The sequence below is a fragment of the Gorilla gorilla genome, chromosome 13 (assembly GCF_029281585.2).
Source record: "Gorilla gorilla gorilla isolate KB3781 chromosome 13, NHGRI_mGorGor1-v2.1_pri, whole genome shotgun sequence".
NCBI classification, from domain to species: Eukaryota; Metazoa; Chordata; class Mammalia; order Primates; family Hominidae; genus Gorilla; species Gorilla gorilla.
In genome coordinates, this window is record NC_073237.2 from 106,109,179 (window position 1) to 106,134,545 (window position 25,367).

The 25,367-nt window shown below is 42.0% G+C and overlaps 1 protein-coding gene across 6 annotated transcripts in view; it reads left to right on the top strand.

Annotated features, from left to right (window-relative positions):
• Positions 1–25,367, top strand: part of PALM2AKAP2 (PALM2 and AKAP2 fusion) — a 533,118-nt gene that overhangs the window by 221,911 nt on the left and 285,840 nt on the right. For all 6 annotated transcript variants that reach the window (XM_055351792.2, XM_063696659.1, XM_063696660.1 and 3 more), the window contains 2 exons: positions 5,530–5,610; positions 18,585–18,715. In XM_055351792.2, the coding sequence (XP_055207767.2) occupies positions 5,530–5,610; positions 18,585–18,715 (212 nt within the window). The remainder of the gene's footprint in view (positions 1–5,529; positions 5,611–18,584; positions 18,716–25,367) is intronic.

The window sequence follows — 25,367 nt, forward strand, 5'->3', positions numbered from 1 at the left end:
ATTCATCATACAATATTCTAGGCTTTAGAGATGTGTCAGCCAAGATCCTTGTCCTCAAGGAGCCCATAGTTTGTTAGAGAGAGAAGATGTGTAAATAGTTAAGTATATAAAGTGCTACAGTGCTTGAGGTCTAATGTAGAAAAATCCGCAGCCTGTGGGGAGGGAAGAGAAAGGAGGGAGTGATGCAATCTATTTGGAGGGAACAGAAAAATCTTCTGTATTTGTCAGTACTCTTTGAGTTGTAAGTGGTAGAAACATCACTCAAACTAGCTTAAGAGAATGGGAGATTTATTAGTGTATATAATTTAGGAAGCCTGGGGATGGTTCTGGCTTCATGCATGACTAGATCTGGGACTCAAACAATGTAGTAGGACCCTTTTTTCTCTTTCAGCTCTGCCTCCCTCTGCATGTTGACTTTATTTTCTTCAATGTAGATGCATTTCTTTTATGTGACTTGGAAAAATTGCTACTCAGAAGTACATCATCTCAGCTTAATCCTAGTGGTATGTTTTTTCACTTCTCTCCTGGTATCCATGTGTCTGTCCCTAGAAATGTCTCTAACTGGTGTTTCTCAGTTCACTTAGCTATCCCTTGGATCAATAGCTATTGCAAAGAAACAAGGTAGCATGATTGGCCTAACCTGGCTCACAAACAAGTCCTAGTGGCAGGAATGAGCAAACCATGACTGGCATTTCCACCAGAGCCATTTACAGTGAGGGTAGATGTGTTTCCCCAAAGGAAAGAAGACTAGGCAGATCAAAATTGACAGATGTTCATTAAAGCTTCATGGATATTTAAACTGTGCCATCATAGATGAATTGTTTTTTGTCAAATGAAGCAGCAGTGGACATCGATTATTGTTAGAGGAAGCAATAAGAGCAAAACTAAGAAGACATAAACCAGCCCGGAAGATCAGGAGACTGCAAGTAGTCTTTGAGGTTGGATCATGGTAGGGGGCCATGGCTTGAGATGAAGCTGTGAAATAGACAGGAGCCTCACTGGCTATGCTAGGGAACCTGCTCTTTGTACTGTAGGCAATGGGGAGACATCCTTGGTTTTAGGCAAGGGTCGGAGGTGGTCAGATTTCCATTTTAGAATATCACTCTGGCAGCAGTGTGGAGATTGAGTTGGAGAAGCCAAGAATGGATGCAGGGAGACTAATAAGGAAACCACTACAGTAATCCAGCTGGAGATAAGTTCTGTGGTGTGCTAAAGATGCTAATATGGAATAGTCTCCATGTCCAGGTAGGAGATAAAGGAAGGAGGGTTAAGGCAATACTCAAGGTTATAGTGGGGAAGCAAAAGATGTGGAAACTGGCCAGCAGAATCAACATGACTTGGTCTTTCAAGAAAGTAAGTGTCTAGGATGACTTAGATTTCTGACTTAAGTAGTGTCATTTGCTGAGATGAAACATAGAAGAAGGAACAGGTGTGAAGGTAGATGGTGGGGGATTGCTTGAGATGGTGACTGCATGTGTTTGTTTGGGGGAGTGACTACAAATAGTTGGCAGTTCAGTATAGGGATCTGCAGCTCAAAGGAGAGGTAGAGTTGTAGAGTGGATGAGACTGAATGCCCCAAGAGTTACTGGTTTTGTCCTGGTTAAGGGAAGGAGAAATCTGGAAACCAGTGGGCTATCCTGGTGAGGAGCACAGCTCAGACCTCAGCCATCAAACAAGTGTCAGAAACTGCAAGTGAGTTCCTTAATGGTGTCCTATGCAAACTTGTTGTCGTTTGACTCATATCTAATTCTGAGCGTAGGCTGGTTGCCTCTTGTCCACCTAGAAGTGACTTTAAGACCATCACTATGGGCTGGGTTCGGAGGCTCACACCTATAATTCCAGCACTTTGGGAGACTGAGGTGGGTGGATCACCTGAGGTCAGGAATTTGAGACCAACCTGGCCAACATGGCAAAACCCCATCTCTAGTAAAAATACAAATATTAGCCAAGCGTGGTGGCACACACCTGTAATCCCAGCTACTCCGGAGGCTGACACAGGAAAATCGCTTGAACTCAGGAAGCAGAGGTTGCAGTGAGCTGAGACTGTGACAACAGACTAAGACTCTGTGAGCTGAGACTGTGACAACAGACTGAGACTCTGTCTCAAAAAAAAAAAAAAATTCACTGTGAAAGGGAACTCAGCTAGTCAAAGAATCCTGCAATAGCTGTGGATGCACAGTGGGTCCTTGTCATGGGGCCAGGCCCAGGGTCATCAGTTAGAATGCAGTTGTAAACATGCTAATGCCGCTGCCTGGTTGTATGTGCTAACAACTGCTTAGTTCCAAATTCTAACCCAATAAGGAGTTTCCTCAGGGGAAATGTATGACTACAGCACAAATGGGCTCAGCCTTACTGCTTTCCCACTCTTACCCCTTCCTGCACCAGCGCTTTTCTGGTCCGTGTGACTAAAAGCCAAAACACCACTTTGCCTAACCCCCCAGATCCTATTAGTTTTGAGTCTCATCAATTCTGTTTCTTCCATTTGTCCTTCTCTTTCCATTCTGATTGGTACAGCTCTAAGCTAGGAGGCTTGTTAGTTCATCCATCCTCACTGCACAACCGGGTGAATGGAACATCCTCCCAAGGCACTTAAATGATATTTGAATCCACAGGTCAGCAAACTAGGACCCGTGGGCCAAATCTGGCCCACTACCTGTGTTTGCAAATAAAGTTTTATTAGAACACAGCCACACTCATTCATTTAAATATTGTCCAGGACTGCTTTTGAACTACAATGGTAGCATTCAGTAGTTGCGATAGAGACTGTATGTCCCACAAAATCTAAAATATTTACTTTTTGTTTTATAGGAAAAATGTATCAGCCCCTATTAATCCACCTTGTGTATGAATGCCAGATTAATGTTCCTAAAATGCCATTTCACCATATCGTTCTGTAGCTTAGAACCCTGCAATGACGTTGCATTGTCCATGCAATAAAATCTAAACTTCATGGCCCTCCATGGTATAGTCCTAGCCAATCTGTTGAGTCATTGATCTCTGTTCCTAAAGGCAAGCCCTACAACCAGTTAGATTTTCCTCCTCATTGTCCCTGGAATATGCAGTGCATTTCTACCCTTGTTCACCTAGTTCCTTTTGCTTGGAATGTATTGCCTATTTGTATCTACCTAAATCCTACTCATTCCTTTTTTTTTTTTTTTTTTTTTTTGAGACAGAGTCTCACTCTGTCGCCCAGGCTGGAGTGCAGTGGTGTGATCTTGGCTCATGGCAGCCTCTACCCACTGGGTTCAAGTGATTCTCCTGCCTTAGCCTCCCAAGTATCTGGGATTACAGGCATGTACCACCACACCTGGCCAATTTTTATATTTTTAGTATAGATGGGGTTTCGCCATGTTGGCTAGGCTAGTCTCAAACTCGTGACCTCGGGTGATCCACCCACCTCAGCCTCCCAAAGTGCTGGCATTACAGGTGTGAGCCACTGTGTGCCCGGCCCTAAATCCTACCCATTCTTAAAGGACTAACATGAACTCTACATCCTTCATGACCATGTCAGTTACAGTGATCACCAATGAGCCTGCTGCTTGAGCATGTAAAGGTCCACTGCCCATACTGCCTGGTCAGGTTTCTTCTGCTCAGAGAATGGTTCACCAATATGATGATGGGCAACTCTGGAGTGAGGACTTTCTGATGGAACAAAGTCACAGCTGTGGGAAAGCCTGGAAATGGTTTGGAAATGACAAGACATGTAATGAGAACACATGACACTCAATTAATATTTGTGGAAATCTTGAGTCATCAGCCTCTCATATCTATGGCATACATCTTGATTCTGTATTTAAATGTAGGACAACTACATATCTTGATAGCCAGTGGGAATGACTGACAAAGTCCAGTAAGTCTACTCTTGAGAGATTCTAGAATGTAGAGATAGCAGCTGGACTGGGAAGCCCTAGCTTTATCATGTGCCATCTCTGAGATGCTGGATGTGGGCTGTTCCCACTGTGCCTCACTTTTCCCATCTACTGTCATATATTATATGGTCTTGCACACACTCTGGGATTAAGTAACATCAATTATGCACCATTGATTGGAGTTCTTTGGTAAATGGTACTACATTCCTAAAATATTCATGCGTCTTACTTTGTCAGGGAGATTATATCCGTGACTTAGATATCATATTCTAGTGGCTTAAGATTATGAGCTAATATTTTGTAAGGTCTGGGCATTGCACAGAAAACCTTGGTTGTAATACACATTATTATTACATTGATTTGAATAGCAATGGTACAATCATAGCCCCGGAAACATAGCGACTACATAAAATAAAAACTTCCATTAACACCGAGCACAGCAGCCAGGCTTCCGCATTGTTGTTGTCCCTAGGATTTGGCTGTTGTATTGTCAAATGCCATTATGTCTTATCTAATAAGTTTCTCCCTGTGTATGTGAGTAAACAAAAGTGCTCCAGTATAGTAAATGTCTCAGCAAACCACTCCTGTACGCTTTGGAAACAGAACATTAACAAGGAAACTATCATGAGAGCCGACCTTTCTGTTCTCATGAATCACATTCATATGATGTTTATTGTCGACATGGAGAAGTATAGAGAAGAAAAATATGAAGGGTACACTCTAATGGAAAGGTTATAGTGGAAGTGCAAGGAAAATATATCCTTTTACAACCAGCTTCTAGGCATTACCTAGAAGTAAACTTATGACAATAAGACTAACAACAAATAACATTGAGCACTTACTCTGTGCCAGGTATTGTTCTAGGCCTTTTACGTTACATCATCTCATTTAATCCACTCCACAACTAAGTGGTTTGGGTGCAGTTATTATCTCCACTTTATGTACGAGAAGACCAAGACCCAGGGAGGTAGAAGAACTTGTCAGAAGTCAGACAGGTAGTGAGTGGTAGGGCTGGGAGTTGGACCCGGACAGACAGATTCCAGATTTCATATTTATCATAACCTCAGCTGCCCCACCCATATGAAATGCTACCCCAAGGCTAGTGGCAGCAAATATAACCCATTTCATTTGCATTGTTTGGTATGTCCAACTGGGTGATTTGTCCTACAAAATTTGAAACAACGTCTGCTTATTTATGTCTGTGATTTTGATCAAATAAATCTCACCCAGAATTTCCCACTGTTTTATTCTATGGTATTTGCAGTTTGTAAGAACCTCTGTTTTTTGGATTGAGACATTTTTATTCTTTGTGTCCAAATTAACACTGCACAGAACATGGTTCTCTGTGTGTGTGTGTATGTGTGTGTGTGTGTGTCTGTGTGTGTGTGTAGAAACCGTCTTTTCTTTTGGATTAAATTCTTGCAGCCTGGCTGAGTGAGGAGAATTTCTCCCACTCTTCGAGCCTACAGCAGACATGTTAGGAGAATGCTGCTGCTTGCAACACACCCAGAGACGGTGGGGCAGGTGACACTGCGTGTGTGCCTGGTGTCTCTAGAAGTGTCTGTACAGATGTGTGCTGCTGCTGCTGCTGCTTTCTGCCTTAAAATTTCTGGAGCCAACACCCACCCACTCTTACAGCCTCTCTCTCTTTATTTTCAAGGAAAAAAGAAAGAGGCAGACTGAAATAGAAGGCAAGCGACAACAGCTTGACGAGCAGATACTTCTGCTGCAGCATTCCAAGGTAAGCGGCTGATCCCAGGAACCTATTCCATTATTAGACATGCAGATCACACTCCGGAGAGCTGGGCAGTGCCTGCCCTGCCGTGAAGGCACTGCCGCCAACCAAACCAGCCTTTTTCATTCAATCAGGAAACCATCTCTTGGCTTTTCTTGTGAATTTCTCAAATTCAGGGCATTATTACAGCATTCCAATTTCTGCAAGCATAAGATTACAGTGTGCATGTGGACAGGGTGGAGGGTTTGTGCATGTGAAGTGTGGTGGCTATATATAGAAATTGGATGAGAATACTTCACAGGGTGGGTGAGGCAGCATTTCAGGATTGTTTCTCCCATGCATAGGTGCTGGGTGTGTTTGCTCAGAGACCCCAAAAGATATATTTCACAGAACGTTCTTTTTATTCACTTAAAAATATTACTATTTCCTTTCTTGATATGGAGAAAAGGGAGATTAAACGATGTGATCTGATAAAAGAGCAACACTGTGTATTTCAGATTATTCATTTATTTTATTTGTACTTTAACAATTTTGAAAGTGTTCTGCGAGAGCAAGCAGTTGGTCAAAGATGGCTTTGAAATGATTTGACTCAGACGGGTCTCCATGGTACCATCTAAAAAGAGAGAGAGAGAGAGAGACAGCACACAAGAGCTGTTTACTTTTCTTTAAAACATGATGCACTTAAGCATCATAATTGATTACAGCTCAGGAGAAAGCTCTGTCACTGTCACAAGGACCCCACTGGTTGCAGAATGTCGCTTTTCACATGTTCAGAGAATAATGTGACCACATTCCAATGGCCAGCCGGGAGTTGTTGCTTGCCTTTGACTGCTCCTGGGCTTTTTGGCAGGAAAACCTTCTCCTGCTTACCTCATGTTGCTGTGACATTGCCTGCACAGAGCTGCATTGCTCAGAGGGCTGGGTGGGAAGGTGGTGCTGACTTTCGGGTTGATGCTCGGTATGAATTATCTGGATTTTTTTCAACAAGATAAACCTTTATGGCTACTTTTCCTGTCCTTTTGTAGAAAACAGGATTGTGCTAAATGAATACCCAAAATGAGAACCATCAGCAAGCGAGTTACGGATTGAAAATAGCAGCATGACCTATATCTGCTTAGCATGTTTATCAGTTTTTGCCATTTACCTTAACCAGAGAAATGTGCTTAAAAGGAAGAAAAGCAGCATGATACTGAGGATATTGCCTGTTTCTCTCTGTTCATCAATATAAATTCATTGACAGATCTTTCTTTGTAGGAGCTTGCTCTGTATCCCCGGTGCTGTTGCTCTTTCCCCACAACATTCCTGAGGGAGGATGGAGGGCTAAAATTAGTATCCTCTTCTCACAGAGAGGGGGCCTTAAAAACACCTAATAGAACTGAGTGAATTGTTCAAGGTCAATCTGCACAGAGCTAGGTCTCTGGCTCAGAGTACAGTCCATTCAGTACGGTGCTTGTAAGAGATCAACATGTACTAAAACCTCAGTGAATTCTGGTTAAAGATGAACTTTTAAATAAGAGGACCGAATGAAAAAAGAGAGGCTGCTTTGGGCTAGACAGCCTCACTTTAAGCTCAACGTAGTTCTTTGCTTTTGTATTCCCTGAATCCAGTGAGGGAATAAACATATGTCAAAACATCAAGGGATTTTTTTTTTTTGGTCTCCCTTCTCATGATCCTGGGTGCCAAATAAGATACCAAGGGCTCATTTATTGCTGATGCCCAGTGCAGTATTAGTATATTCTGTTCATATTACATCTATTCATTTGTTTGTTTGTTTGTTTGTTTGAGATGGAGTCTCGCTCTGTCGCTCAGGCTGGAGTGCAGTGGCATGATTTCGGCTCACTGCAAGCTCCGCCTCCCAGGTTCACGCCATTCTCCTGCCTCAGCCTCCTGAGTAGCTGGGACTACAAATGCCCGCCACCATGCCCAGCTAATTTTTTTTTTTTTTGGTATTTTTAGTAGAGATGGGGTTTCACCATATGTTAGCCAGGATAGTCTCGATCTCCTGACATCGTGATCCACCCGCCTTGGCCTCCCAAAGTGCTGGGATTGCATATTCATTTTTTGTCTATGCATCCATTCATCCATCTTTCCATCCATCCATCCATCCATCCATCCATCCATCCATCCATCCATCCAATCAACAGAAACAACAGTAGAAATTAACTTGGTCTTGTATGGGGAAGCAGTGAGGTTTTTCTCAAGGACTTGGAAACAAGGGAATCAGCTAGTTCTTTATGGCTATCTTGGTAAAATCCTCACACAGTTGATGAGATTGGCTATCTGAGGGAACACCCAACACTCGCACCATGGCAACCTTGCTATTGCAGGGCAGGAGGTGGGTGAGGTGGGGAGGACTGGAGATGATGGTAACTTACTAAGTGGAGGTGAGTGCATTGTATGTCTCTGGGAGAGGCTTGTGTGGACAGAATGAGGGTGAGTTATTTGCCTTGAATACTGAAAAAGGACAGCTCAGAGGTTCCAAAGGTGGCAGTGGTTGTCTAGTACTACCTTCAGAGAGACCCCCCCAGCTTTGGGAGGTCCTGAATTTCTGTATGCTGGTGAGGTGGGGTCAGTGGTAAGGTGAGGAGGGTCCTCAGGCCACAGTGAGGCCCAAGTGAAACTTCCCTCAGTACCTTGCCTCTCTTTGTTCTGAATTCATCCTCCCTATAATTATTCAGTTATTTTGATATGAGGAAAGGGTTGCCTGATTGAAGGGTATGATCACTTTAGGCACTAGGAAGGAATATGTTTCACTTTAAATCAATAAACTGGTGACTGAACTTGAATAGCATGAGACTTTTTCCCTGTAATCATCCAGTTTGCAGCCTAGTGGCCTCGCCCCTGGATGGAAGTACATTTGTGGAGGTTATATTTTCTTCTCTGTGAGCCTCTCCAAGGAGTCAGCCAGTTTTCTCCTGGTAGCCTGTTAGCCACCGTCAGTAACAGTCACCATTTTTTTGAGTGCCTAACACGTGCATGGTACTTTAAACACATACCCTCAATAATGACCACAAGACAGTTATTACTCTCTTTGTCTTACAGCTATGGGAACAAACTCATGAGGTCAAGTGATTTGCCCAAGACCATAGAGACTATAAGTGAGGGAGCCTGAGAGAAACTCCTGGGCTGTCTGCTTTCAAAGACTGAGCTCTTTCCAGGCCACTGTTCTCTTTGAAAGAAATGTTTCCTTTGGAATAATTCATTTAGTGAGATGCCAGTTACCATCATTGCTGTCTCTCTTACTCTAAATATATTGTGATGGACTCCAGAAAATTTAGATCATGTGGAGACATGTCACAGTGATTATTGAAGTTCCTTGAAGTAGAGAATATTAGGAAATATGTCAGTAATCAATATTTGTTTCACTAATTTGCAAAATCCTAGATATTCTCTAAGAAAAAAATATTCTCCTTGCATTAGAGTTAGTTGTCATGTTTATAAGATATAATTTTCATATTCTTTGTATAATTCTCATATTCTATGTCTTAAGATAAAATTCTCACATGTGGGAATTATCAGATAGCCTGTGGACACTTATTCTCATGCAATGAGATGAATTATTTAGACAGATTCACCTGTCTGTGGTCAAAGCAAATAAATAGAATGCAAGATAGTAGTTTTGGCAATCATATATATTTTTAGAAGACTTACTTATTGCAATATTTAGGAACATATAGTGAGCAACTCTACAAAATGGAATATCATCACTTTGTATATGGACTTTGAGCAAATTCCACAATACAGTAAAAGACTAAAGTATAAAATGGTAAAATACTAACTCCTACATCCCAGTGATTAGGAAACCTCAAGATACTTTGAACTCCAGGCCAAATTAAACTCAGACGTATTTTTAAAGCATCCTTAGCTATATGTAGTGTGGTGTAATAATTTCTAAGCATTACAAGTAGAACTAGTAAGCAATTTTTATAGCTATATTATTTTTGATGATTACAAAAGGAAAGAATGTATAATCATTGCAAAAACTAAATTAAAAAGTACAGCAAAATATAAAGAAAAAACATATGTACTCTATACTTACCATTCAGATAGAACCCATGCAGAGGTAAATCCTTCTGTACTTTTTCCCCCATATATTTCTGTAGATTAAGATATGTAACCATCGTTCACAGGGCTCACCAACCTGTGGGTAAAATGAAATTATATTAACATTAGCATTGGAATAACATTAACCTTTAACTCTTTTTTATGTGGGTTATTTTTAATACCCATACAAAAACTTATAATTTTTATAAAATCCCATGGAGCATTCTTTTACTTTAGGATAACTGACTTTGATGTCTTCCTTGAAAAGAATGTCTCCATCTCAAACTCTTAGCTATGATGTTTCTTATACTTCAATAGCATTAATTCATCTGGAATTTATTTACAGACGAGGTATGCAGTAGGAATATAACTTTACTTTTTACTGATGCTGAGCTGCTTGTCTCAATGTGATTTATTGATTAATTCATCCTTTCCTTCACTGATTTAAATGTCCTCTTTATCACCTACATATTTCTGACTTACATTTGAGTCTACCATTTATAGATTCTTTTTATTCCATTAATCTGCCCATTCCTGTGCCAGTATCGTTCTCATTTAATCCCTATAGCTTTTTAATATATTGTAATATTTCATAAGACAAGAACTATCATTATTCTTTTGAAAAATTGTCTTGGCTTTTTATTTCATAGGAACAATTATTTATTTTTATTGTTTTTATAATGAGACTTGTGATGATATGGATTTTTTTTAAAATAAATCAGCTACTATATCATACTAGAGCAGAAGGAATTTAATATTTCCTTCTGTCCCTCGGTTGAATTGCCAGAGATTTGTCTATTTTATTGGTCTGTTCAAAGTCCCAGCACAGAGTAGGCACTCAGTACCTACTGCAACATGAATTCCTTGGAGACTGTTGTATTTACAAAGGTTTGCCTGACAGAATTGGCCCTGTCAGAATCAAATTGCTAATACCACGTCTTCAATACATAAACTGCCTTTGAATTACTTATTCATGAGCAGGGAACCCTCACTAGAGTTTTCTTCTAATCCAAGCTATAAAAATTGTCATTATATTTTGAAGACCACAGCCTTTTCTTCCAAGAAAGCTGAATGAAAAAAGATGAAAGGCTGAATTGTGACCCTGTGAAATATTTATTGTCAACCCACTAAGGTCATTTGCTGAAGAGCCTGAAGGTATCAGAAGACTTGCTACAAAGATATTACAGTGTCTTTCCCGGTTTTGAACATTTAGCACTAATTTTAGACTTTTTCTTGTTACTGGGATGTGTGAAAGGCTTATTTCAAATTTTAAAATATTGAACAGATAGGCACAGTACACAGTGTAAAGTAACCTTAGATCTCCTCCCTTGTTTCCATACCCAGAGCTTGAATGGAAGTTAAAACCTGATTTCTTCTATCAGAAGTCTTGGGTCGGCTTCTCCCTGGGTGGACTGAAGCATATAACAAAATCTCAAAACCAAACCAAGATCTTATTTATTGAGAGTCAAGAAAGAGAAAGGAAAGAGTGGGAAGGATAGGGGAAGAGAAGGAGGGACAGGACACAGATAAATGACTGAAAACACAAACACAGCTATTGCCTCATGCTGAGTTTAACCCATTTTCTGTTAGAAAACTGAATTTAGGCCAGGCGCAGTGGCTCATGCCTGTAATCCCAACACTTTGGGAGGCCAAGGCGGGCAGATGACCTGAGGTCAGGAGTTCGAGAACAGCCTAGCCAACATGGCAAAACTCTGTCTCTACTAAAAATACAAAAATTAGCTGGGCTACTTGGGAGGCTGAGGCAGGAGAATCACTTGAACCTGGGAGGTGGAGGTCGCAGTGAGCCAAGATCACACCACTACACTCCAGCCTGAGTGACACAATGAGACTCCATCTCAAATTAAAAAATAAAATAAAATAAAATAAAATTGAATTTGGCCATATTCCAACCATCATCCACTAGAATAGCCAATATCAGCTTCAGCCAGATTACAAATGAATGAAAGATCCAGAGTAAAAAGTAAAATCATGAAAGTACACAAAGGAATCACAGGTGAATATTTTTATAGTGAGGGTAAGGAAGTCTTATCTATGTATGACATCAAAGCCAGAATGTGCAAGTAAAAAAGATTGCCAGATATGACTTTATAAAAATAACAAACATCTGACCAGGAAACAACTGGAGACTTATTACAAGTTCTCATTCACCTCCTACTTCCCCAATCTGCCCCACCCAGCCTCTCCAGACATGCCTCACTCTTCACCGGGGTCACCTCAAAAAGTGGTATCTAGGCTGGGCACAGTGGTTCATGCCTGTAATCCCAGTACTTGGGAGGCTGAGGTGGGAGGATCATTTGAACCTAGGAATTCGAGACCAGCCTGGGCAACATAGATTCCATCTCTACAAAAATAAAATAAAAAATAAAGGAAAGTAAGAAAAGTGACTTCATTGCAGTTACCTTAGCTGTAGATGAAAAAGATTGGATTAGATGATCTCTGTGATCTTTTTTTAGCTTTAGTGATCCAAGATTTTATATTTGCTAAAGTACAGTGTATGTCCATGATTTTCCAAGAATTCCTCACATGTCTGTCAGCCTCCGTGGATGAATAAAAGATACAGCCCTGACTGTGAGAACTCAGGGGCAAGTGGGGGAGAGAGAGCATCAATATGGAACCCACCATTAGAGGAGCTGAAAAATAGTTTTCCATGTTATGAAGTGGATCAGTGGCACCTGATGATTTTGTAAATCCTATTTGAGCAAAAAAGAAAAAAGGATTCTTGGGTGATCTTACACAGAGGCAAGAAAGCAGAGTGTACCTCTTGGCTTCAAATCCCAGATCTACAGCTCACTCGGTATGATACCATGGATAAGTAAGTTAATGTTAGCACCTACCTCATGGGATGCTTGTGAAAGTTAAGTGGATTTACATGTAAAGCACATAAAGCAGTAAGAGTTCTATAAGAATTATCGTTATTGTCACCATCATCACCCAGTACTATGGCTGCAAATACCATTTATGTATATATGACTGCCAAATTGAGAATCCCAGTCTTCCATGTTCAACTGCTTTTCTGACATGTCCACTTAGATGGATGTCACTTTCATTTAGAAGCCTCTGAAACTTAACATGCCCAAAATGAAAGATTTTATTTTCTGCTTTTCTATCATTTGTTCTACTCTTCCCTGTCTCCAATTGATGATACCACTATTCACCCTTTCACTCAAACCAAATATCTGTGCATCGCCCTAATCCTTCCCTTTTTCTCAGCCCACATCTAATCTGTTACAAGTCACACTGATTCTGCCTCCAGAATGTACCACCATGCCTTTTGATTCTTCTGTCTCTCTTCTGTTTCAAGCTAATATGCTCTGTCACTTGAACCATGCAATAAACTCCCATCACTTGTACTTTGTAATCCTGCCCCTTGCAATGTGTTCTTCCTATTGGGCTTAGAAGACACAGCAAACTCCTTAATAAGGCTACAGAATCCTACCTAATCTGGCCCCTGCCTTCTTCTCCATCTTCAGTTTGTTCTGCCCTCCCACCCCAACCTCACTTATTATGGTCCAGCCACTCGGGGATTTGTTCCGGTCCGCAAACACACCAAACCCTGTCCTACCACCAGGCTGGTACATTTGCCAGTCCCTCCACCTGGAACACCCCTCCGGATCTCAGATCTCAGCTTGAATGTTCAAGTCATCGGAGAGACCTTTCCCACTTTAAATGTCCTCCCCTGGTCCCTCTTTGTCACATTGTCCTGTCTACCTCTTCCTAGGCAGCATCATAGTCTGAAATTATCTTGCATCCTTGTTTATTGAGATGAAGGCTTGGGTGAGAGTAGGGACTTGCCTGTCTTCCTGAGCTGTGACTTCAGGGACTGGCAGAGTTCTTGGCACCTAGGAAAGGGATAAGAGAGCCACTGCTCCTGAGCTGGGGACACAGAAGGAGAGGATGGGGAGTTCTTTTAGATTATGGTGTTCGACCAGCCATTGAGAAAGCTTGTGTATTCTTCAAGCATTTGGATAGTCATAGGTCCTCATGCTGTGCTACTCAAATCGTGGTCCTCAGTCTGGCATTGCCAATGACAGCATCACCTGGGAGCTCGTTAAAATTCAAATTCCCAGGCCTTATGCGAGACTTAGAGAATCTGCATCTCCATGGGTGGGTCCTGGAATCTGTATCTTAGGAAGTTCTCCTGGTGGTCCTTATGCATACTGAAGTTTGGGAAACTCAGTTCTTGCTTTTGGTTTTCCAAAGCTGGCCAGGCCAGTAGAGCCAGAAACAGATTTACTTTGGGAGTTCCTTCTGTCCTCCTTTCAGAAGCCCCTGTCAAGGTTCCCTTTGTCCAGCTGCCAGCTCCCCACCTGCTCCTTCCTTGTATTGACTTGCCATGACGACATTCATTTGACAAATGTGAAGTTTGACAGTCCTTAGCACCTTGGGAGGAGTTTGAGACCAGCCTGGCCAACATGGTGAAACCCTATCTCTACTAAAGCTATGATACTATGTTAGCTATGATACTTTTTTTTGATGTATGTTATTTAGACAATAAAGGCCACAAACAGAGAAAAGTTTTTTTAATTTTTATTTTTATTGAGCTCTGCTTCCACTAAATTCTGAAACACTGAGGCAGCCAATACAAGCTAGCACAGTATAGGGGACCCTGTGCTTTGGATGGTGCACTCAGTATACACCATTCCATTTGGAGACATGTTGGAGACAACATAAGGGGGATCTGGAGTCGGTTAAGGAAGCCTTTTGAATTGGTGATTTCCCCTGAAAGCATGACTTTGGAGCCAAGTAGAAAATCAACTATGCTTTTTCGGCTTCTTAAAAATGTCTAAACACCTTTGTGAAACAGGATTCTCTGAGACCAGGCCCACTGCCTTTTCCAGTTTTTTTTCTTTCTTTCTTTTTTTTGAGACAGAGTCATGCTCTGTTACCCAGGTTGGAGTGCAGTGGCGTGATCTTCGGCTCACTGCAACATCTGCTTCCTGGGTTCAAGCAATTCTCCTGCCTCAGCCTCCTGAGTAGCTGGGATTACAGGCATGCGCCACCACACCCAGCTAATTTTTGTATTTTTAGTAGAAATGGTGTTTCACCATTTTGGCCAGGCTGGTCTCGAACTCCTGACCTCAGGTGATCCACCTGCCTTGGCCTCCCAAAGTGCTGGGATTACAGGCATGAGCCACCACACCCAGCCCCACTACTGCCTTTGTCTGTTGGAGCCTCTCTTCCTGGCTCCTCCTGTTGGGATGTTCTTAATGATGTCATGCCTGTATCAAGAAAAGAGATGGAAGTAGAGGGACATGCACCTCTGGGTGACCAGAGTCACCAGGCTGCTCTGGCCAGAGCTACCTGCTCATGGTGGCAGCTAAGTTGGTGAGAAGTGAGGGGCTAGACCCTTCATGTGATGGCAGGAGGCACTGTGTGAAGAAGAGCAGAGAGAACATTCCAAGAGCAGCCACTCACGTTGCAAGAAGATGTGGCTGCAGAACATCCCTGCTGGTGTGGAGACAGCCAGGACTGTCCATGGCTGCCTTTCCAGAAGGGTCCACACCAACGCCAAGGCTTCCAGGATGTCTATCCCCCAGAATCCTAAGGTTTTTACTATCTGTGGTTTGGACATCTTTAGCACAGGAAGCACCCTGAAAGTGTGGTCCCTACCCCTCCCAAATAATTAGAGAGAAGGAAAGTTGAGAATTTCCCAGTTCATCCATTTACTCATTCATTCTAGGGAATTGGGCTACAATTCCATTGACTGAATGAATAAATGGATGAATTGGGAAATTCTAGGTGACACAGTGAATGTGAAGGTGGATAAAGGACAGTCCCAGCCTTCCAGGAACCAGCAGGCTACAGAGGGAACAGATGTAAAAAGAAAGAATTTGAGGATAGTATGAAAGGGCCATAGAGTGTGTCTCAGAGCCAGTAGAGGTGGAAGGCTTCTCTGGTGGTATTTTACTTGTTCTTTCTTAGGTAAATAAAGCAGAGGCCAAGGGAACAGGATGAACAACAACAATAGTAAACATTTCTATAGTACTAAGTATGTATGTGGCCCTTTTAGCCTATAAACTCCTTTAATCCTCATAACAACCCTCTGAGCTGGGCACTGCTATTTTCTCCATTTTACAGATGAGAAAACTGAGGCTCAGTGAGGCGAAGGAGCCTGTCCAAGCTCACTCAGCTGGTAAATGGCAGACTGGTTCCAGAGCTCAGGCTGTTAGCCACTGTTCAGCATGGCCTCTTGCAGTCTCTACCCTCTTCCTGAGAGTAAATTTCAGAGCCTAGTTATAGTTCAAGAAAAGCAAAGCAATAATCATTCTTCTACTTCAGAATTGCTACCAATGAACAATTTATTTTGTGCCTACAACAGATTAAGTATCTGAATAAAAATGTAAAAACATTAATTGATTAAAAATGGCCTCTCATAATGTGCAAAACAGGGTCTGTCTGGGAAATTTTGAGAGGTTTTTGTGGAGAACAATGGTTCTGAATGTTTTGTAGAAAGAGCAACCGATTTGCCCCACCCTTTCCCACTTTCCAATGGGAAAGAATCTCTGATAAAGCTTTGATAAGCAACCAACGTAAGCAAATTGTACTGCACTCTTTTACACATGATTTTATATTATCATACAATGCCCTATAATGTAAAAACTGTACATTTTAATACCTACCCTGGTGGTAGATGCACACTATTTATACAGAGCACATTCAACAGGCAGCATGTCACCAGTGATGCATAACTGTTTACGCATATTGGGGTGTGGGGGTGGATCCTGTCTATAATCACTGTAAGAGTATAGTTAGGAATAATTCTATGTGAACAAACTCAAGTCTTTAAGCCTAATTATTAAAAAATTACAGGTCAAGTACCATAAATTTGCCTATGTGCTGCAAGAGTAATCAAAGAGATCTCTACAAACAATGATTTGTAATGAAAAGGCAAGAATAACATCAATAAAAACCATGGTCACCTGGACCCACACTGATGATGTATTGTCAACACAGAGTCTATCCTGGAAGTGCAGGAATTCCAGGTTGATTGAACTTGCTCCTGGGCATGGAGCAGGGTGTCTACAGCACCAGATGACCCCTGGACTTCTCAATAGAATGGTGAATCAGGACCATTAGTGAAGTCTAACTTACTAATACTAAGTGTTGGTAATTTTTTTTTGAGACGGAGTTTCGCTCTTGTTGCGCAGGCTGGAGTGCAGTGGCATGATCTCAGCCCACTGCAACCTCTGCCTCCCAGGTTCAAGTGATTCTTCTGCCTCAGCCTCCCAAGTAGCTGGGATTACAGGCGCGTGCCGTCACACCTGGCTAATTTTGTATTTTTAGTAGACATGGGGTTTCTCTATGTTGGTCAGGCTAGTGGCGAACTCCTGACCTCAGGTGATACGCCCGCCTTGGCCTCCCAAAGTGTTGGGATTACAGGCGGGAGCCACTGTGCCCAGCCCAGTGTTGGTTATTTTTAAAGACTCGTAAGTTCATAATAAAATGCCCTTAATGCTGCATACAAATGAGAGTCTATGGAATTGTGCATCCTTCGCTCATAAGAGCTTCAGGGAGTGCTCCAAGCCTCCATTCCCTGGCTCTCAGTCTTTAGAAGAGTTCTTTCCTCTCACCTCGCTCACCCTGCCTGATGAGATCAAATGAAATTCTGGACAGAAGTGATGCCAGGGAGCCAGGGAGCCAAAGAGCCAGGTCTTTATTCTGTGTTAGCTGGCTTAATAGCCATTGCTCCTGCTCTTCTTTTGGTTACTTACTATTTCTGGGAAGAATTGTTCATGTGCCCTGCATCCTCACTGTGGTCCCCTCTGGTGACCACTGACCTGCCCATGGGCATGGTCACTGGTCCCTAGCCATGATGTACAGGGTCAGTAGCTGCTGCCGTCCGCCATCTAGGGACCATATAAGTGGAACCTAAATCAAAATTATCCTCTCACATCTACCTCTCCTTGCTCTTCCTTTTAGGGAATTTCAACATGTTTTTTTCTGGAACTGTTTTCATTTCCCTTCTCAAAGCAGTAATTGCTGCCTCCAAACCATTGACCTGAAACAAAAGCTTTTTATTCCACTGTACCATATCGTAGTACACTTGCAAACATGGGATGTATGGTTTTTTTTTTTTTTTTGACAGGGTCTCGTTCTATCACCCAGGCTGGAGTGCAGTGGCACGGTCACAGCTCGCTGCAGCCTTGACCTACCTGGCTCAAGCGATCCTCCCACCTCAGCCTTCCCGAGTAGCTGGGACTACAGGCGTGCACCACCACACCCAGCTAATTGTTTAATTTTTTGTAGAGACAAGGTCTCACTATGTTGCCCAAGCTGGTCTACAACTCCTGGAATCAAGCAATCCTCCTGCCTCAGCCTCCCAAAGTGTTGGGATTACAGACATCAGCCGCTGTGCCCACCTAGGGGCATATGATTTTTATAACATTTGGAGATTATTGCTGAAGATGATTGGGAGTCATTAAAGAAGGGAGTCATTGAAGAAGAGTCTTGACAATCTTTTTAAAACACTTTAATATGGACCAGATATTAGGTGGTCTTAGGAAGTTTTTTAATTAAATTACAGTTGCATAGAAAAATGTTCTTAATTTTTAGAGACTCATACTGACATATTGTTGGGTAAAATATGGTTGTTATTTAGTTTAAAATCATTTGATGAAAAATATATGGGAAAATATGGCAAAATGTTCATAATTGTTAAATCTAGATGAGGTTACATGGTCATTCATTATACAGTTCTATTTTTAAATTTTTTTAATAATAGAAAATGATATAGAAATAAATCTCCTTGGGTGTTGGTCTAGAGGGAAGTAGGGAGCCACGTTAGTGAGGAGGTGAAGGCAGCGATTCAGGCAGCGCTGGTGAGGGGTGGAGCTAAAACAGCACCACTGCAGAGGGAGAGGACAGTGTGGACTGAAAAGTATCATCTTGTCTGTTGTCTTCCCTCACTTCCACAGTCCAAAGTGCTTCGGGAGAAATGGCTGCTGCAGGGCATACCCGCTGGAACTGCCGAAGAGGAGGAAGCCAGGAGGCGGCAGTCTGAAGAAGATGAGTTCAGAGTCAAGCAACTTGAAGATAACATTCAGAGGTAGGTGGCTTCCAGCCCAGGGAACCCATGCTACAGTTTTTCGGTGCAGTAACCACTGCTCTCCTCTAGGTGGCCTTTCTCAATACTGTTAACCTTCTCCTGTACTTGAGAATTTTCTTCCTAAACAAAGCACATTGATGTTGTTTAAACTTTTCCAGATGACCCAGAGTTATGACACAGAGTACTAATAATTTTTTATTTTTATTTTTAACTTTTATTTTAAGTTTAGGGGTACAAATACAGGTTTGTTACATAGGTAAACTTGTATCGTGGGGATTTGTTGAACAGATTATTTCACCACCCAGGTATTATTAAGCCTAGTACCCGTTAGTTATTTTTCCTGATTCTCTCCCTCCTCCCTCCCTTCACCCTCCAAAAGGCCCCAGTGTGTGTTGTTCCCTTCTACGTGTCCGTGTGTTCCATCATTAGTTCTCACTTATAAATGAGAACATGCAATATTTGGTTTTCTGTTCCTGTGTTAGTTTGCTAAGGATAATGGCCTCCACCTCTATCCATGTCCCTACAAAGGACATGATCTCATCCTTTTCTGTGGCTGCAAAGAGTACTAATTATTGCACTGGGCTGTAATACAGCACAGTGATGGCTTCATGGGCCCACAAGGTGTTGTGAGCAGCTTGCCCCTTCACTAGGTGCTCCCTTTGAGTTCTTATATTAGCTTTCATCTTTTTCCTCCTTCGGGTCAGGTTGTTAGCTGTTATTGCTGCTGTAGTGAGTCTGTTTTCAAATTTGCTGTATTTGGTCAATTCGAAATGTGAAAACTGTAGTCAACAGTCTTGGGATTGAAATGAAGAGTGCGGAAGTGCTGAGTGAGAGCACCTCTGTAGGTTATGTGCCCGTGCTCTAAAAATTAACTTTGTATTGTCTGCTTTCACTGCTCAGAGAGTGGTTTCTTTATGATTCTCAACCAGGATCTGATCACTTCAATCTGGGAGATAAGCGAACTGTCTGTGGGCAATAACTGGCCAGGCTCACACAAGAGCAATAATGTAGGTTTTTACTTGGGAGCTATAGCCACTCCAGGTCCCAGGACACCTAGCCAGAGAGATATGAGATAGGGATGGAAGGTGGTAAGCATAGATGCCTTAGAACCAAATCTGTCCCTCCAACCCATCCCACCAAATTCTACCTGAAATCTCACCACCTGGAGCTTCATCTCTGTGTTCTGAGCTTATGAGCTCTTTTTTTTTTTTTTTTTTTTTTTTTTTTTTTTTTTAGATGGAGTCTTGCTCTGTCACCAGGCTGGAGTACAGTGGCACAATCTTGGCTCACTGCAACCTCTGCCTCCCGGGTTCAGGCGATTCTCCTGCCTCAGCCTCCCGAGTAGCTGGGACTACAGGCGTGCACCACCACGCCCAGCTAATTTTTGTATTTTTAGTAGAGATGGGGTTTCACCATGTTGGCCAGGATAGTCTTGATCTCTTGACCTTGTGATCCACCCGCCTTGGCCTCCCAAAGTGCTGGAATTACAGACATGAACCACCGCACCTGGCATGAGCTCTTTTAAAATACAAAGGGTAATAGCTAAGCTGCTACCAGCCATTTATAACCAATAGCAAATTAAGACTCTGAGGGCACCTGTAATAGTGTCACTAAAGGGAAAAGCAAGCCGAGTAAATCCCAAAGGCATACGTCAGCCTATGTCCCTACTTTGCTTAGGTCCTCACGTGTCTTAAAGAGCTTTCAGAGCAGCTTGGCTAAACATTATGAAGGAAACTGGCCAAGAAAAAGTTTGGAGGGTTTGTGTGTACATATACATATGTATACTCACACACACCCATGTACATGCACATGCTTTTTCTTAGAATACAAAGGATAAAGGCTAAACTGTTACCAACCATTTATATCATACATATGGATATCATATACATATATATATAGAGAGAGTAGGTGTTATTATAGACAGAAGGCAGAAAGGATTTGGAAGATAGGATAAAATTAGTTACATGACCTTTTCTATTTTTCTTTTTGTTTCTTTTTTTTTAAGAGATGAGATCTCACTCTGCTGTCCAGGCTGGACTGCAGTGGTGCGATCATAGCTCACTGCAGCCTCAAACTTCTGGACTTAAGCTATCCTCTGACCTCAGCCTCTCAAATAGCTGGGAATAAAAGTTCATGCCACTGTGCCTAGCATTTTTTTTTTTGGGGGGGTAGAGAAAGAGTCTCACTATGTTGCTTAGGCTGGTCTTGAACTGCTGGCTTCATGTGATTCTTCCCACTCAGCCTCCCAAAGTGTTGGGATTACAGGTGTGAACCACCTTGTCCATCCTATTCTATTTTTCTTAAGTGTCACTGGGAAACCTGGTCTTCCAATCAAATTGGCAGTTTAACCTTGGCTTGAATGCAAATATGTTGTTATTATGGTCCAATAGGTGGTAACTCGCACTTGTAGAATGAGCCATTGCGTGTGGAGGCTAGAGTCTTAAACTTAGACTGAGTTTCTGGGTAAATTGACCATTGGAAGGAGGTGTTGTGGGTTAGGGGCTGGTTTATTGTTCAGGTGGTCACGATTATACTAAAAAAAAACTTGTTAAAATTCTTTTTATCCTTTACTTCCTTTACGTCAACGGAATAAAGAGCACACTCAATGTATGCAGGCAGTCTCACCCATTTAGAGCTAGAATCCCAAGCCAGAGGAAGGAAATCACAATAGCCTACAGGGGTGGGTGGTGAGGCCTGGATTCAGGGGCCATTTCTTCTGTCTTAGTCGTGACTTTGGGCCAAATAGGCACAGGATGTGTGCTGAGATGAGCTGTGCTCCCTGGAGCTGCTTTCTGTAGGAGCAGGACTGTGGTAAGCATCGTTTCCTCTGCAGGGCCTTCTGAGGGAGGAGTTTCTTCCACCCTGGAAGTCAGCTTCTGCTTCTCTTCATCTTGCTGGCATCTTCTCTACCACAATGGTTATTAGTGTCTTTAATCTTCAATCCCATGGGAAGAAAGAGCTGTTATCTCTCTTCCCATAAAGGACACTCAGTCACCTAAGACATTTCTCTGTAGTTGAACATAGCTTAGTTCTCGCTCACAGAATGACATTTGAATAGTTCTAAAGGCTCATTGCAAACATGAGCACCCTACGGTGTTACAAAGTCCCTGTGGATTGGCTGGCATGGCTCTGCTGATAGGGCTGAGCTTACCTAAGTGACTCTAATCTGCGTGTTGCCTGAGTCCACTCTTGTTTACCCTGCACTAACAGGCTAACCATGATGCTGTCTCTTTCTGGCAATGGGAGAGGTACAAGAGGGCTGAGCAGAAACAAGGCCTAGGCTCAGACTGCCCACAAGCCATCTGCCGAACCAAGTCAATGAGCAAGCCCAAAACCAAGGGAAGAGACAGCCAGCCAACTTTTAGTGGAAGGAACACAGATCAGGGAAGGGTGAAGAATGGGGATGAATAATTCAGTTTTCCAGGAGCATGATTGTTGAATTGAAAACTGCAAGCATTCAGGAAAATGGACCGGCATTAGGGAAACTACAGAAAAGACATTTAAAAAGAAAGAGGACCGGCTGGGTACGGTGGCTCATGCCTGTAATCCCAGCACTTAGGGAGACTGAGGCAGGTGGATCACCCGAGGTCAGGAGTTCAAGACCAGCCTGCTCAACATGGCAAAACCCCATCTCTACTAACAATACAAAAGTTAGATGAGTGTGGTGATGGGCGCCTGTAATCCCAGCTACTTGGGAGGTTGAGGCATGAGAATCGCTTGAACCCGGGAAGCGGAGGTTGCAGTGAGCTGAGATCATGCCACTGCACTCCAGCCTGGCAACAGAGTGACACTACATTTCAAAAAATAAAAATAAAAATGAAGAGGACTAACTGAAACAATGCAAGAATACAGAGAGAAAGGAAGAAGAGAGTAAGAGAGAATATAAGTGACTTCAAGATCAAATTTGCGATCTTATCTTTATATAATAGGAATCTTGAAAACTATAAGATCAGATGCAGAACCATTAAATAAAGGCATTTTAAGGGAAATCTTCATTACTCAAGGCAAAACATTGATCTGTAGATCTTTAGATTTGGACCCAGTAGTCTAAGTCACCCCCAGCAATCAATTAGATTCTCCTGAAGAGATACATAAACTAGTTGCAAACTATAAAGTATATTAGTACAGTTGTGCTCTGAAGGTATTTTCGTCCTTGTTGTTGAACTAAGAATAGCTTGAAGACACTGAAGGAGGAATAGAGAATAGTAACCAAAGAACAAGGAACATTTCTACAAAGAAAGACTAGGGGAAATTGGGCCATTATTTTAGATAACAAAAGGATAATGGTATCATAACTCAGAACTTCAAGTGTATGTAGGATCTAGGCCATGTCTTAATTCTTTATGTGCAGGCCATTTTGAATATGGCAAAGACTTCAAATAAAGCATGCAAATTTCTACTTAGATGTCTATTTCCCTAGATACCTCCTAGAAGAAAGAACATAATCACTTTTTAATTCTTATTCTGTGATTCTTTACAGTGCCAGTAACTGTACAAGAAGTTCCAGGTTTACAGACATGTTTTTTTCCAAAATGTTATTTATAAATTGGTGGTGGTTTGGAAGGGCGAATGTTGTTCTTCTGCCAGAATTATTATATGTGGTGCTTAGCTTTTGAGGGCAGCCCACGAAGAAGAAAGGAATGGAGGAAGGAAGGATGGAAAAATGTAACTAGAATATTAAACCCTGAGCATTAGAATCACTTGGGAAGGTTTTTAAAAATAAGAATTACCAGGCCTCATTCTAGGAAATTTGGATTTAGTGATCCAAGTAAGGAGTCCTGTAATCTGTTTTTTAAAAGGGTGTTCCAGATAATTCTGTTGTATGGTCAGGTTCAAGAATGATTGCTGTAAATGGAAAAAAGGATAGACCATAAATGAAATCCCATTTTAATACCTAGAAACCCCCCAAGGAGAGTGGGAAGTAAATCATGTTTATAAGAAAACTGGCTTTACACACAAGGATAAAGGACAACCCAACCCTTGATTCAGACTGTTTCTGAGCCTTCCTACTTTGACCCAAGGATATGTGAAACCTGCTTTGGGGATTCCTGTAGGTGAGAGTAGCTCTGGCTTACAGCTGAAGTCTCTCCTCCATAGGCCCCACAGTAGAGCTAAGCTTTCATTTGAAGTGGATTAGAAACAGCCTTGGTTTACCAGGCTAAAGATCATCCAGGTCAGGAAAACTGTCTACTTTACCAAAGGCCAGACAATTCTACCATTCTTCCAAGATTTCTTGCTAAAATTCAAAGTAATGTGGTCTTGAAGGGATGACACCAAAGCAGCTGCAAAGGAAGAGGAAAACCCGGCTGCCACAGTGGAGAAATAGATTGTCATTCTTTTGCACAGCTTTTCCCTGGGTAATGTCAGGATTATATTTTTGGCTCCCTGGAAACCGGAATTAAAATAGGCTAAATAAGATTGGAATTGTTGAAAGCAAAATCTGCAGACGTTTCCTTTTTTGAATTTTTTGAATGTCCACATCTTCTGTATGCTTTGCTTCTTGTTGGAGTGACGTACTGAGAAAGCCCAAGAGATTGTTTCTGGCTTGGGCCCATTACCAGCCATTGTCCATGCCATTATTGTGTGTGGTGGGTCCCTGGAGGCCACATGTGGACCTCGGGTTGATACTGTCGGAGATTTTAGGTAGTTCGATCCACACTAGCCCTGTTTACTTCATGTCTGCCCCAAGCATCAAGTCTTGTTGCTTACCTTGTCACTTTCCCACTTAAGATTCTCTTTCATTTCACTGGGTTTTACTAAAGTGTTTGAAATACAGGGTTTTTAACTTCCTTTAATTAGTGAGAAATATGGGGAAAATTTATCTCCCAACCTTATCAGTTAGGGGCAGACCAACCCCAGTGAAGACGAGAAACTTCATGGAGTATTAAATGAAAATGAGATGAGCTGTCACAAAGCCAGAGTGTTAATTCTAGCTCTGCTAATCATTTGCTGTGTGACCTTGGGCAAGTCTTTCGCTCTCTTCAGTCTCAGTTTCCTCATATCTTCAGTGAGCCATCTCTCAGGATCTTCCAGCTCTGGTATTCTGAGTTTCTCTAATTTGAGGAGTTGGTTAGAGATCTCTTTTCTCAACAGTGTACCTGTGCCGAGAAATGTTACTGTTATAGAAGGAAGTGGTTTTGGAAACGGGTCAGAGTGGAGGAAAGAGGTTGAGTTCTCAAAAAACAAAAGGCTAGGTATAAGTAACTGATTCATCACAGAGATGACTAATTCATCAGAACAGCTGTCTGTTCTAAAATATGTCACATCAAATATTCATTGAATAAAATATTGAAGTCTCAGTTGCTAACCTAGAGAGAGCCAAGCAGCTTTTAAAAAATCAGGATAGAAGTGTACTTTTCATTTCCACATTGGACCTATGATTCTCTTAGTACCTGTGTGGGTCTCTGGTAAATACCAGAATTCACTTAATTTTCCATATTATTAGGAGGCTCAAAGCCAAAGGTGTAGAGACATCAGGCATAAGCATATGTATCTTATTAAGCATCTGTATGTTATGTTGCGGGGTTTGGCAACCAAGAAGATGGCAGTTACTTACAACTGTTCTAGAAAAGGCAACCACTGAAACGTTCATTGAAATCACAAAGGACGCTTGCTTGGGATTCATTGTGTTCTTCACATTTGCTATTTTTAA